The sequence below is a fragment of the Formica exsecta genome, unplaced genomic scaffold (assembly GCF_003651465.1).
Source record: "Formica exsecta isolate Colony F162 unplaced genomic scaffold, ASM365146v1 scaffold21, whole genome shotgun sequence".
NCBI classification, from domain to species: domain Eukaryota; kingdom Metazoa; phylum Arthropoda; class Insecta; order Hymenoptera; family Formicidae; genus Formica; species Formica exsecta.
The window spans coordinates 1074756-1087583 of record NW_021849398.1 but is presented as its reverse complement, the minus strand read 5'-3'; the positions used below and the strand labels follow the sequence as shown (position 1 = coordinate 1087583).

At 31.4% G+C, this 12828-nt stretch overlaps 1 protein-coding gene across 1 annotated transcript in view; it reads left to right on the top strand.

The window, feature by feature from the left end:
• The window catches only part of LOC115234837 (neurexin-3b), a 216918-nt gene that overhangs the window by 120623 nt on the left and 83467 nt on the right, over nt 1–12828 (top strand). Inside the window, exons 6-7 of the mRNA XM_029806185.1 lie at nt 4116–4142; nt 10938–11096. Coding sequence (XP_029662045.1) covers nt 4116–4142; nt 10938–11096 — 186 coding nt within the window. The remainder of the gene's footprint in view (nt 1–4115; nt 4143–10937; nt 11097–12828) is intronic.

Here is a 12828-nt window from a genome sequence, read left to right as displayed (position 1 = left end):
TATATATTCTCTTTTATATTTCAAATATAATTTTCCAAATTTTCCAATTTTTGCACATTGACTTAAATATTATTTCTAGTATAATTTTAAACATTATTTAATAAGGGAAATAATTAAAAGGAATGCAACAAATATGCATCTTTTTTAATAGTAAAACGTAAATATATATCTCTTATATTTCAAATTATTTTTGCCTCCGTTTGAGAACAATGTTCAGGAAACTTGAGGAAAGATATGGAAAATATCGAGACGTGGCAAATTTTTTTTGAAAAAATACAATAAGCAATAAGCGACACTTGAAATATATATATATATATATACTATCATAAATCAAGATTTCAATTCGTCGCCTACCGGATCGAACTTACATGCGACGATAGCACCTCACTCCTCTCTTGTCACGCTCTCACGACATAGAGGCATCGAGAATTCACTATCGAAGTATGCCATCCACGATACGTTTGTTGTCACGATCGATTCTTGAAGCAGGAAACAGAGAATGCTCGTGTAATGATGCTCGTTGAACGCGAGAAAATTTACGTAAAGAGATTGGGCGCAAAGAAAGATGAAGTGCGCGGACAAGAAAAAGAATTGCTTGAGAGCAGTGATGAAAACACTTTAATTGTAATTTAAAACGCAATAATTGTAATTTAAGGGAAATAATTAAAAGGAATGCAACAAATATGCATCTTTTTTAATAGTAAAACGTAAATATATATCTCTTATATTTCAAATTATTTTTGCCTCCGTTTGAGAACAATGTTCAAGAAACTTGAGGAAAGGTATGGAAAATATCGAGACGTGGCAAATTTTTTTTGAAAAAATACAATAAGCAATAAGCGACACTTGAAATATATATTAATGCGCGTATTTTTACATCTCCGAAAACATGTTGCACACACATAGTTCTATATTATTTTTTCTCTTTTCCAATCGTTATAATTTTTTATTACATTTTTTAAAAGATTACTTTTTCTTTTAAAAAGAAATAATACTGCGTGAAATTAATACAGTCCATTTATGGACATATCGTATAACGTTTCAAATAAGAGCTTCATGGAATGAATATAATTCGTCGTTGATCTAATATTTGAAATATCCGGAAAGAGAAAGAGATCATCGTGTGCTAAATTCCGACGGAATAGAAGGATCTGCGATTCTTGGTTTGCGGAATGTTTGAAATACGCGATCTAAATCCGCGGCATTAAATCATTCTCGCGAGTAAGAGAAGCTTGTAACGCGTTCGAGCGGTTTCCTTCCGCGGAGAGCGTTTAATTCGTTACGTACGATTCAGCTGCGCAAACATTGGCTCACCCGAAAGAGAGTCCGGAATGCCGGGGATCGTTTCTTTGATATCTGCTGGTGCAAAGTAGGTCCTTAAATTCACGGCACTCGATGAAAATCCCACCGGATCGCCGACGGGTCGTCGCATAATGCCAATTTTATGTAAAACTGCAGCCACATTCAGTAGTGGTGCATTGATGTAGATTTGGTATCAAGAGTATAAACTAGCCGCTATAAATGGCCTTGCATTTACTAGATAGGTAACTTTCGAATTAATGCATTATCTAAATATATATTACATGATTGCGATTTATATTTATAGCCAAAAAAGAAGATCAAGTCATGAATGAATGAAAAGTATAATTTTTGTTAAATCAATTGTTTGAGATATTTCATATTTTTATTATATATATATATATAGCTGGTGCAAAGTAGGTCCTTAAATTCACGGCACTCGATGAAAATCCCACCGGATCGCCGACGGGTCGTCGCATAATGCCAATTTTATGTAAAACTGCAGCCACATTCAGTAGTGGTGCATTGATGTAGATTTGGTATCAAGAGTATAAACTAGCCGCTATAAATGGCCTTGCATTTACTAGATAGGTAACTTTCGAATTAATGCATTATCTAAATATATATTACATGATTGCGATTTATATTTATAGCCAAAAAAGAAGATCAAGTCATGAATGAATGAAAAGTATAATTTTTGTTAAATCAATTGTTTGAGATATTTCATATTTTTATTATATATATATATATAATTTTTTTTTTAACATAAATTAGAAAATATTCCAATGATTTCTTATATTATTCATAAATTTGCCTAACTTTGTAATCATCCATGGAAATAAAGCGTTAAGCTTTATTGGACGAGAAGCTTATCGAGCTTGTTGCAATCCCTTTGTCCTCTGACTATTTTTACTCAGCAATATACTCAGCATAGGAAATCTCGAATATTACTCGCTTGAGCCCGAAGGCGGTCTAAATCGAAAGCCAATTAAGCAGATAGCTGATCAAAGCCAAACAATAAGCGGGTCGACCTAACCTACCGAGATATTAACATAATGCCAAATCAGGAATTGTTCGCAGGATCGAGTGCAGCTGCCTCCGCAAGCTATTTACTACATCTCATATATTAACGACAGACTTCCTACATTTTCTATAATGAAATAAATTTTAGCATTATGCTGATTGCGCGCATGAAGCTATTCAAAAATAAATTACAGATTATTATATTAATTATTATATCTTACAATTATGATAATATTGCACTCTGACAACTCTAATACATATATATATTTATATACATGCTAGATATGCACAGAATGATTATAATTATGTAAGAATTATATGTACTTATTCATTAAGTATAAAATATACACGCTGAGAGAGATATGCTGACAAACTAACAATAAGTTCAACAAAAGCGAAGCGAGATAGTCGATTTAATAATAAAAAAGAAAGTTGCATTCGTGCAAATGAGTGTAAAACGCATCGTAGCGTGATAACGATTCGATCCACACGCGATATAATCGTTAAACAAATGATGGAGAAGTTTGACGGAGATTGCTTGATTCGCGGCTTATTGATAAGTTTCCACGCGATAATGAGGACAAACAGAATGACAGATGTGCGTTTATTTTTCGCAATTGTTCCGTAGCGAACAAAGGCAAGAGTTAGCTTCGTCACCGGCTTTCTCTTTCCAAAAGGGCTGTTGCCCTTCTGTCAGTCGTTTAATCGCCATGTGATCAAAGGAATTCCTTAATAAGGCCCGCACATAGCCGCAGGCTCACAAACCGCCAGCGCTTAGAAAGCAAATGCACTTTGTGTCACATGCATGTGTTACGCGCATTGATGACAGGGATTTTATAAATGAGAGAGAGAAATCTCGCATTTTTTTATTATTCATTTAAAAGCAATTTTAATCTTATTATAATTGTAAACTTTTTGAAAGAAAGTACTGTTCAATGAAAATAAAATTGGAGAATAGAAAAAAAAATACTTTTCAATCAAATAAAATATTTGTTGAAGTAAAAATAAATCGACATTAAATAAACGATGGTTTCTATTGAAATAGATGCATACATATATAGTCTTGGTTGGTTACTTATCTAATTATTTTCCATGCTGCATGTAGCATCTCAAATAATATTTGAAATAATGCGATAAATGTTATAATATATATTTAAAATGATCAATCTTTTTCGCAAGTTTTAAAATCACTTTTTAAAAATATTATTTAACAAAAGAATTTCTAAGAATTCTTTTAAAATTATTATCTCGATTAATAATTCCAATTATTGCGTTTTAAATATTTGTACCTAACATTCTTATGAAAAAAAAAATCAATTTTTAATTAATATTTTATTTAAACAAGATATTTAAATAATTATTTTTAATACAATCTGCATTTAAAATTTGCGTTATTATGCTACGTTGTTATGACTAGACGATTAAAATTCTTGGATAAATTTTTATTTTCAAGAAAAAATTCAAGTTCCGAGCTCGATTCCAGTGCACCGAGCTCTTCTTCGTGCACCAAACTGCTAGTCTCTTTCGCAAGAAATGAAAATTGTTTGAAGTTTTCGCGAATACGTTAAAATACGTTTGCGCCTTTTTCTCGAGCGACATAGCCATTTTCGCGTCAAAAAAAGTTTTTATGATAATCCAGAGAAAAAGTTCGAATAGCTCGCGAGCTTGCGGCGATCAGGTTCTTGAGCTTTCGCACGTGGAGCAACTTTTGAATTTCAATTGCCGGTATCGCACTCACGTAAAATGTATACAGACATTTTGTACTGATCACACGTTTATGCTTTCTGTTTCAGATCTCTTCAATAACCAGCTTCTGCAGGGTGAGTGTAATTTTTATTGTATCGCATGTATTGTACGTATATAACTTTTTGATGTCTCCAATCGCACGCTCGCTCTTGAGAGCGATGCGAACGTTACCGCAAAAAAAAAACAGCGCGCAAAAGAATATTGCGGTCGTTTCAATTGGATTTGCACCATTTAATTAATTACGATTTCTCTCTGTGTATTTTTTTTTTTACACAAAGCTGTTTCACACGCTTACTAATTGATATTACTTTATTTGAACAAACAACATATTTATTTTATTTTGGTCCATTTCAATTATATCCGTAACATGTATATTTCATATCATCTACAGTAATCTATATTGCAATAATTGGCAAAAAAATATAGGATTGTGATTTTGAAAGTATAAGTAAAAGAATCCGAGAAAAAGTTGGTTAAAAAAAAAAATGAATTATTCTAAACTTTATCAAAAACTTTAGTTCCGTTCTTGGTTGAATCGTTTTTTTTTCATGCCGCGTTTCATTCACCGTGTGCCTCTCAATGTACAATGTATATCCTTGTTCCTTGCTGCTAAACATTCTTCTTGAACAAGTTGCCTGCATTTTAGAGAAAAATGCCGGAACATTTTTAACAAGAATTCATCCATCCGTTTAGATTCTCCGACCACATCCCTTTATTGTTCCACTCATGTTCTTAGGGGGCACGCGGGTGATCTCGAGATCTCTATTCGAGTCTCGTCCTCCCACCTAAGCGCCGTTGTCTGGCTCACTATGTTTCCAGACGGAAGGAAAATCCCGTGTGAATTTTTTATTGAAAGTATTTCCACAAGAATGGCATACAGAAATAGGTTGATAAATGTGTTCGCATTATTTATTCTAACTCAATTCCGTTAGGAAAGTTCTAAAATACGCAAATGGTTTTTAGCTTATAAATGATGTTAGCCCTTCGAGACATATACCTGAATTTTGATAGATGAAGAATGATTTATAAATAACGAATTTTCAATTAAACTGCAAAATATTTTCTAAAACCAATTTTAATTTCATTATAATTTCAAATTATAAATGCTTCCATTGTAATAATATGTATTAAAATTTTTTTTTAATAAATAAATTTTTCTAGCTGGATTGTATAAATTACTATAAACGAGAAAAAAATAGACATATTATAAATCACGAGATTATACTAGATTGTTAAAAATAATTTTTTATTACTAAAAAATAAAAAATCAATTATCTTATACAATATTGTGAGTGGAATATCATTCCAATAAATGATGAATTTCTATAGTCTGTCTGTCTTAAAGAAATATACCGCCGATTTCAAAGAAATGACAGAAAAAGTTGCAGCTGATGCATCTAGTCTGCACTTGACTGCTTTCACAAGCGGGGAGTCGGAAAAAGATTCTGAAATGCAAATGGGCGCGAAACCGATCGATTGCATAATTTACGGCGCGGCTCGCGAGCTGAAAATACCGACGTTATCACGAGAATTTCTTATCACGTAAACGTAAATTACTTCTTTTAGTTATCGCTGACAATTTCCCATTAACCGAATGCGACCACCACGTCAAATAGCTTACCAAATAGCTCTTTCAAATAGCTTATCTTTTTAACAATTTTGTTGCGTATAATATATTTATTTCGTATGTATTTTCTACAGTGATATCATTCCGCTAAAAATTAATAATCTCATTAAAATTATAAGAATTATATATATAAATTATAAAAATTACAGATCCATAATATTATATAAAACATAAAACAGTTTTTTTCTAACTTTCTCTCAAAATATTTTCTTGAATTGTACAATTGAAACGATCAGACAAATAGATGGTTCTATATTCCGATATCAATTTGAAACGCAAAATGTAAAATACAAATATAAAAATTCATCCGATATATTATATAAAAATTTCTTTTTCGTTGAAGTTACGTCTGATGCCACATTGATGCCATACTATCGTTCTAAAAAGCAGGAATAAATCATTCATGATGCAAAAAGCAAAAGATCTCGCATTGACTCCGTCCGTCTCTTCTCTAGTGAGAGAGTATGCGCGTAGAAGTTTTCACATTTTCTGTCTTTTCACCTCGATGTTTGAATCTGAACCCCTCTTAAGGTTCTCGCGATGCTCCAGTAAATTCGATGATGACATTTCTCCCCGGTTTTCCCCAGCTTCTCGCGAATCTCTTTCCTTGTTTTTCACTCATTCCGCAGACTGGCTTTCATGGTGTCGGGTATAATTTACGATCTCGTTAAAAACGTAGAAATCATTTATTTTCGTCGTACGACATAATGTAGAAGAACGATCGGTAAACGAAACCAATAGTGAAAGGAATTTATTTCACAGCTTCCATTTTTAATAAAACGAATTGCTTTTTGTTACACGATAAAAACGTCGCACATTAAAACAAAAAAATATCAGCTGTAAAAAAATGTTAAAAATATTATATTATGCGTATTATAAATTGTTAACATTTATATCATTTAATTATCGAGAATTTCTAATTATATTATTGACTTTTAATTTTAAAAAAATGTAGAAAAAAAAGGATAATATATGTGTATGTATATAAATGTGATTAATTTTAATTTTATTATTTTAGATACAACACTCTAACAATTCTCTCTCTTTCTTATTTTTTTTTATTAAAGTCATCATGTTTAATTTGATTATTTAATTTTTAAAATCTTGACTTTTACTTATAAGTTCTTAAAACATTTTCCTTAAATTCTTGCATAACTTTATTTTATTAAATATTTAATTCATTGAATTCTTGATCTGCAAATTATATTATTACATTATTACATTACATACATTAAACAAAGAAGATTCCATCAAATGTGATTTCTATATTTTTGTATTTCTTATTTTCTAATAATAATAATATCACAAGTAAGAAAATTGTTGACTCAATTTCTCAAATTATTTATATATTATCTAATATGTTGTTATATTCACAAAAAATGATTTGTGGCATAAATTTATAAAACAATAAAAATCGTTGACGAGAACAAAATACAATGCACTCTTGCGTCACTACAGACGCATACAAATGCGCACAATACTCATCATCCATTAGCGGCTAAGTAGAGCTCGCATCTGGATGTAATAAATAGTCTACTCTCCATCCCCTTGTCACTTTGTTCAGTCCATATTCGTCAAACAAGGATCAGCATACCGTTCTGCAAGAGGGATGCTCTCGCGCGTAGGTTCCCTCCGGTGTGGATCTGCGGCCCACTTTCCCGGTTGCGCTTATTGTGTCGCCCCAAATACATTGTGCGCGCAAGCGAGGAATATTTGCTGATGCTCGGTGGTTCACGATTACCACGATGCGAGAAAAAGGACGCTATTAAAGGACCGGCTTTTCCCTCAAACCGACTTTGTACGCACCTTTTTGTTGCTGCCAATTTCAATTAAATTTCGCTTGAAGTAATAGTCTAAATAATCAACTTTAAATACTGTACGCGTATAAAATATTTGGATGCGAATATAAGATTTCCTTCCAAAATTTAATTGAAAATAGTAAGAAATCGTGTGTTATTGTTATTTCATGTGTCTATTAATAAAATATAAATAATATATTTTAAAAGCGACATTATCGCGTTAGCTCAATTTCGGAGTGAGAAAACAGTTTCGATAAATTGCTAATTCAGTTTATATATTGCGTCACTGTTATAATGTTTAAGATGTCCATTAGTATGAGTCGGCAAATCTAGATGTGGCTAATGAAGATGGAAAATTAATTAAGACAGAAAATTAATTTCTTCCCCGCGATAGCGCGATATTGCGGTGCCCCGATTCGAATCAAAGCTGCGAATTTTGATTTACCTCGGCTTAATTAAATTTCCACCTGAATTAGCAAGTCGCCAAGTGAACTAATTTACTGACATAATGATCCCTGTGCGAAATGTAAAATTTCTCAAGAGTCAATTTATATTTGAAATATTCTTTTTGCAAAGCGTATTTTATATATAGTTTATATACATGTGTTTCTATCGATTTTACAAGGAAACATCGTAATCAATAAATAATATAAAATCACAACAATTACAAGTGCATATATCGTATAATAAACATTAAATAATTGATAAAATATTGATATGAAATAAATGATTATTTTGACTAAGGGTGGTTTGCCATTTATAAATTGATCATGTAAATAATTACTTTATTAATTATATATTAATATATTATTTATTGTGCATGAAGCGCACAATAAATAATATATTAATATAAGATAATCATTTCCGTGGAATGTATATTAAGCGCACAAAGAGTGCCCAATTTAAAGTTATATAAACTCAACTGCCATTTTAAATCTCGATACTACATTAAACTAAATTTTGCCATAAGTAGATGTAATAATCTCTTTGTAATGACAGTAAGACATTTACATAACGTATCTTTACGCTCTTTATGCAAAGCGGTGTGGAATACTGGTTACTCGCAGACAGCTCCTTAATTTTATCTCGATGAGTTCAGGATCTATTTGTTCACTGAGAAACATCGGAGATAAGGCCTCGAGGATTATGAAGGAGATTGCTCAACTACGGTCCAAGGAAACGCCCTCGACAAGAGAGCTACCTAATTACGATGAGGAAAAGCGGAAGCCCCAAACAGGGCCGGTCCTATAACAACCAGAGTTTAATGCTCCACATCGTATTTCTTGGAGCTAAAGTAATTGATGAGCTAATTCTTGTTTTTCACAAAACCACTTTAATTTATATTTATATTTTATATCTTTATTTATAGCGCTATTTCTTTCTAACACATCCTTTTCTTTAACAATGGATTTTAAACCGAAAATAAGCAGATTCTATTTCTTAAAACATCGTATTTCTTGGAGTTAAATTAACTAATGAGCTAATTTTTTTCCACGAAACCGCTTTAATTTATGTTTATTTTTCATATCTTATTTTATAGCGTGCTATTTCTTTCTAACACATCCTGTTCTTTAAAAATGGATTTTTAACTAGAAATAAATAGATTCTATTTTTTAAGAATAAAGATTTTAAACCGAAAATAAACTGTATAATCTAACATTTATTAACTCCGAATTGCATGTAAAAAATTTCTAAGTTATATATTATAAAACTTTGATCTATTCGCGTCTGTTTCTCATTATTATAAGATTTAAAATATATTTGAATGTTTTAATTTTTCCTTTGGAAATTAAAGTGGAAGAGGGCCCAATTTAAAGTTATATAAACTCAACTGCCATTTTAAATCTCGATACTACATTAAACTAAATTTTGCCATAAGTAGATGTAATAATCTCTTTGTAATGACAGTAAGACATTTACATAACGTATCTTTACGCTCTTTATGCAAAGCGGTGTGGAATACTGGTTACTCGCAGACAGCTCCTTAATTTTATCTCGATGAGTTCAGGATCTATTTGTTCACTGAGAAACATCGGAGATAAGGCCTCGAGGATTATGAAGGAGATTGCTCAACTACGGTCCAAGGAAACGCCCTCGACAAGAGAGCTACCTAATTACGATGAGGAAAAGCGGAAGCCCCAAACAGGGCCGGTCCTATAACAACCAGAGTTTAATGCTCCACATCGTATTTCTTGGAGCTAAAGTAATTGATGAGCTAATTCTTGTTTTTCACAAAACCACTTTAATTTATATTTATATTTTATATCTTTATTTATAGCGCTATTTCTTTCTAACACATCCTTTTCTTTAACAATGGATTTTAAACCGAAAATAAGCAGATTCTATTTCTTAAAACATCGTATTTCTTGGAGTTAAATTAACTAATGAGCTAATTTTTTTCCACGAAACCGCTTTAATTTATGTTTATTTTTCATATCTTATTTTATAGCGTGCTATTTCTTTCTAACACATCCTGTTCTTTAAAAATGGATTTTTAACTAGAAATAAATAGATTCTATTTTTTAAGAATAAAGATTTTAAACCGAAAATAAACTGTATAATCTAACATTTATTAACTCCGAATTGCATGTAAAAAATTTCTAAGTTATATATTATAAAACTTTGATCTATTCGCGTCTGTTTCTCATTATTATAAGATTTAAAATATATTTGAATGTTTTAATTTTTCCTTTGGAAATTAAAGTGGAAATCCTAGGCTTACATTTTTGCCATCAAAAATCTATACATCGCGGCGGCCCTGGTGTGGTAAGTGATGATGAAGAGTAGTAAGAGGATAGTATCTTCCTCTCGATTAGGTGCCTCTGGAAAGACATAACATTCTAACGTTTTACCCTGTTCGCTCCTCCGAGTCTGCCGCCCTGTTAGTTAGAGCGATGGACGAAAAAGGAAGAGAATAAACGGGAGATAACGATGCCATTGCTAAAGTCGTAATGGACCACTCCTCAAGAACGGCGATTGTCTAAATGCTAAACTTTACGGCATACCCGCATGATCGCTGGAAACTTTACCCGCCCTTTTTTAAGGATCGAAGTGATACCGAGGTTAATACCGAGGTTATCCTTTTCAAGCGCAAAGCACAACGACGCTTGTAATTTATCTGTTCGGCAAAAAATCACAGGCAAAATTAACAAATCTTTATTTATAAGAAATATATAGACTTTGGATGGTTTATCTGTGTAAATAGATAGAAAATTAAAAAAAGATCATATAAATTTTAAAAAAATTTAAAAACAAAATAATATTTATAACACACGATAAAAAGCAAATATAAAAATATATTAAAATAAAATCCACGCTTATTTGAGTTCAAATATGTGCCAATTAAACATAGAAAACAAACTATAATAAATAAAATTAGAAATCATTAATTGTGCAATTTGCCATGAAACGAACTTTTCGAGATACTGTCTTTTCTGTTGCAGCTCTCTGCTATTGTCGATGGGATTTACGCTGAGCACGGACATACCGCAGGATCTTTCGCGCATTTAGCAAGCGATCGACTTCTCGTCGGCGGAGGCGCCGATGCGAGATCCTTGCAAGGCGCTAAAGGGATCAACAACTTCGTCGGATGTCTAAGAAAGGTTACTCGCGATAACATGATTTATTTATACTTTCCATTAACTTTCCACCGTCTCTTCTGCCTTAGACTTTAAATAAACTAATAAAAATTGCATAAAGCGTGATAGGGATCATTAATCTTTTTAATGTTAAATGTTTACAGAGATCCAAAAAAAGAAATCACAAATTCAATATTTTATAAGAAAATAGTATATAAAATACAAGGAAACTTGTGAAAATTTCAAATTAGCTTTAAAGACACATCAGTTTAAAAATAGATAACGTCAAACGATAGACTAGATAAGATAAAATAGTTATTCTGATTCTGTTTTTAAAAAGTATAAGTAATTACTCAGCAGAGAATAATAAGTAATTAGTGAATAAGATATAAAATGTATTTTATAGACAAAGTTTTTCGAGGAAACAAATAGATCTCAAAACTATATTTCCCTCTTTCCCCTTAGTTTGTTTTAAATACACTCTACTTCCACAAAACTTTAATTTGTGCTTCTTAAGTACAAAGATGTTCAAACTTGGAAGATTGTGTTAAGTGATGACCCTCGACATTTTCGCTGAGAAGAATTGACTACAAGTTCTGCAATTAATCTCTATCTATTAAAATTTAACTCGTTTATTGTGGCATTTCGTACAACAAATGGTTTATGTTTTTTCGTTTTGTTTCAGTATAGAAATAGCTTAAAATATGACTTATTAATTATTATATATTTGTCGTACACAAACGAATAATCCTCCGTATTTTTTTTCCTTTTTTTGCTATGTAAAATGATAATGGAAAATAAATTGCACCATTGTTCATTTTAATTATTTAATTGTCTTTTTTGTGCTATTTTTAGTCGAATCGGTTTCGGTTAGCAATTCGAACGATAATTATTCTCAAATTCTATTAATTGATTTGCCGATGGGGAATCGCGATGATAAATCTTTCACGAGAGATGATATCAGTGGAGAGAACGTGTGTAATGATCATAAATTTCCTCAGTACTTTCAAGGGTATATATGTCGTTTAAACATTTTATGCTGTAATAAATTTAATTAAAAAGATGGCTGTTAAATGTGGAAAGTAATGTAATATGATACACTTGTAAATAATGAGATTTGTTAACATTGCGCAGACAAAACAAATTTGGAAAAATGTTTGTTAATTCTTTAAAATTTGTTTACACACATATACGGTGTCTTTCTAAAATGTTTTAATTACAAAAATGTATACAATATAGCACAGGAAAACTACATATATAACTTTTATAATTTGTATTCAATTTCTTAACAAATTTGAAGTTGATTTTTCTGCATTAAAAATTTAGGAAACTTTCTATCCAAATTAAATTTTGTTGTAATCTTATTATATCAGTATTAACAAATATATGAACGTATCTAATATCTATCAATTCGTTAAATAGTATATGTATACATAAAGTTATTTTTTTTTTTTTTAACTAAATGCTACGATATTATTATCTTGGACCCTCGAAAATTCCGGAATTATTTCTTATCGATAGCAATGCTCACGGACTTTCTGGATCAATAAAAATGTCCACCCAACGCAACGAGGTGTCGACTTGGTCATCGCGACGCAATGAAATATTCATGTCAGCAACTTACTTGGGGAGTTTCGCCGAGAAGTGAAGTCGAACTAACACGCCATGGGCGGCGACAAAAAAAAACGCGAATAAAGCGATAAAACTCGACGCAATATAAAGCGCTTCCCGTAACCGAAAGGTTAACGACGACTGT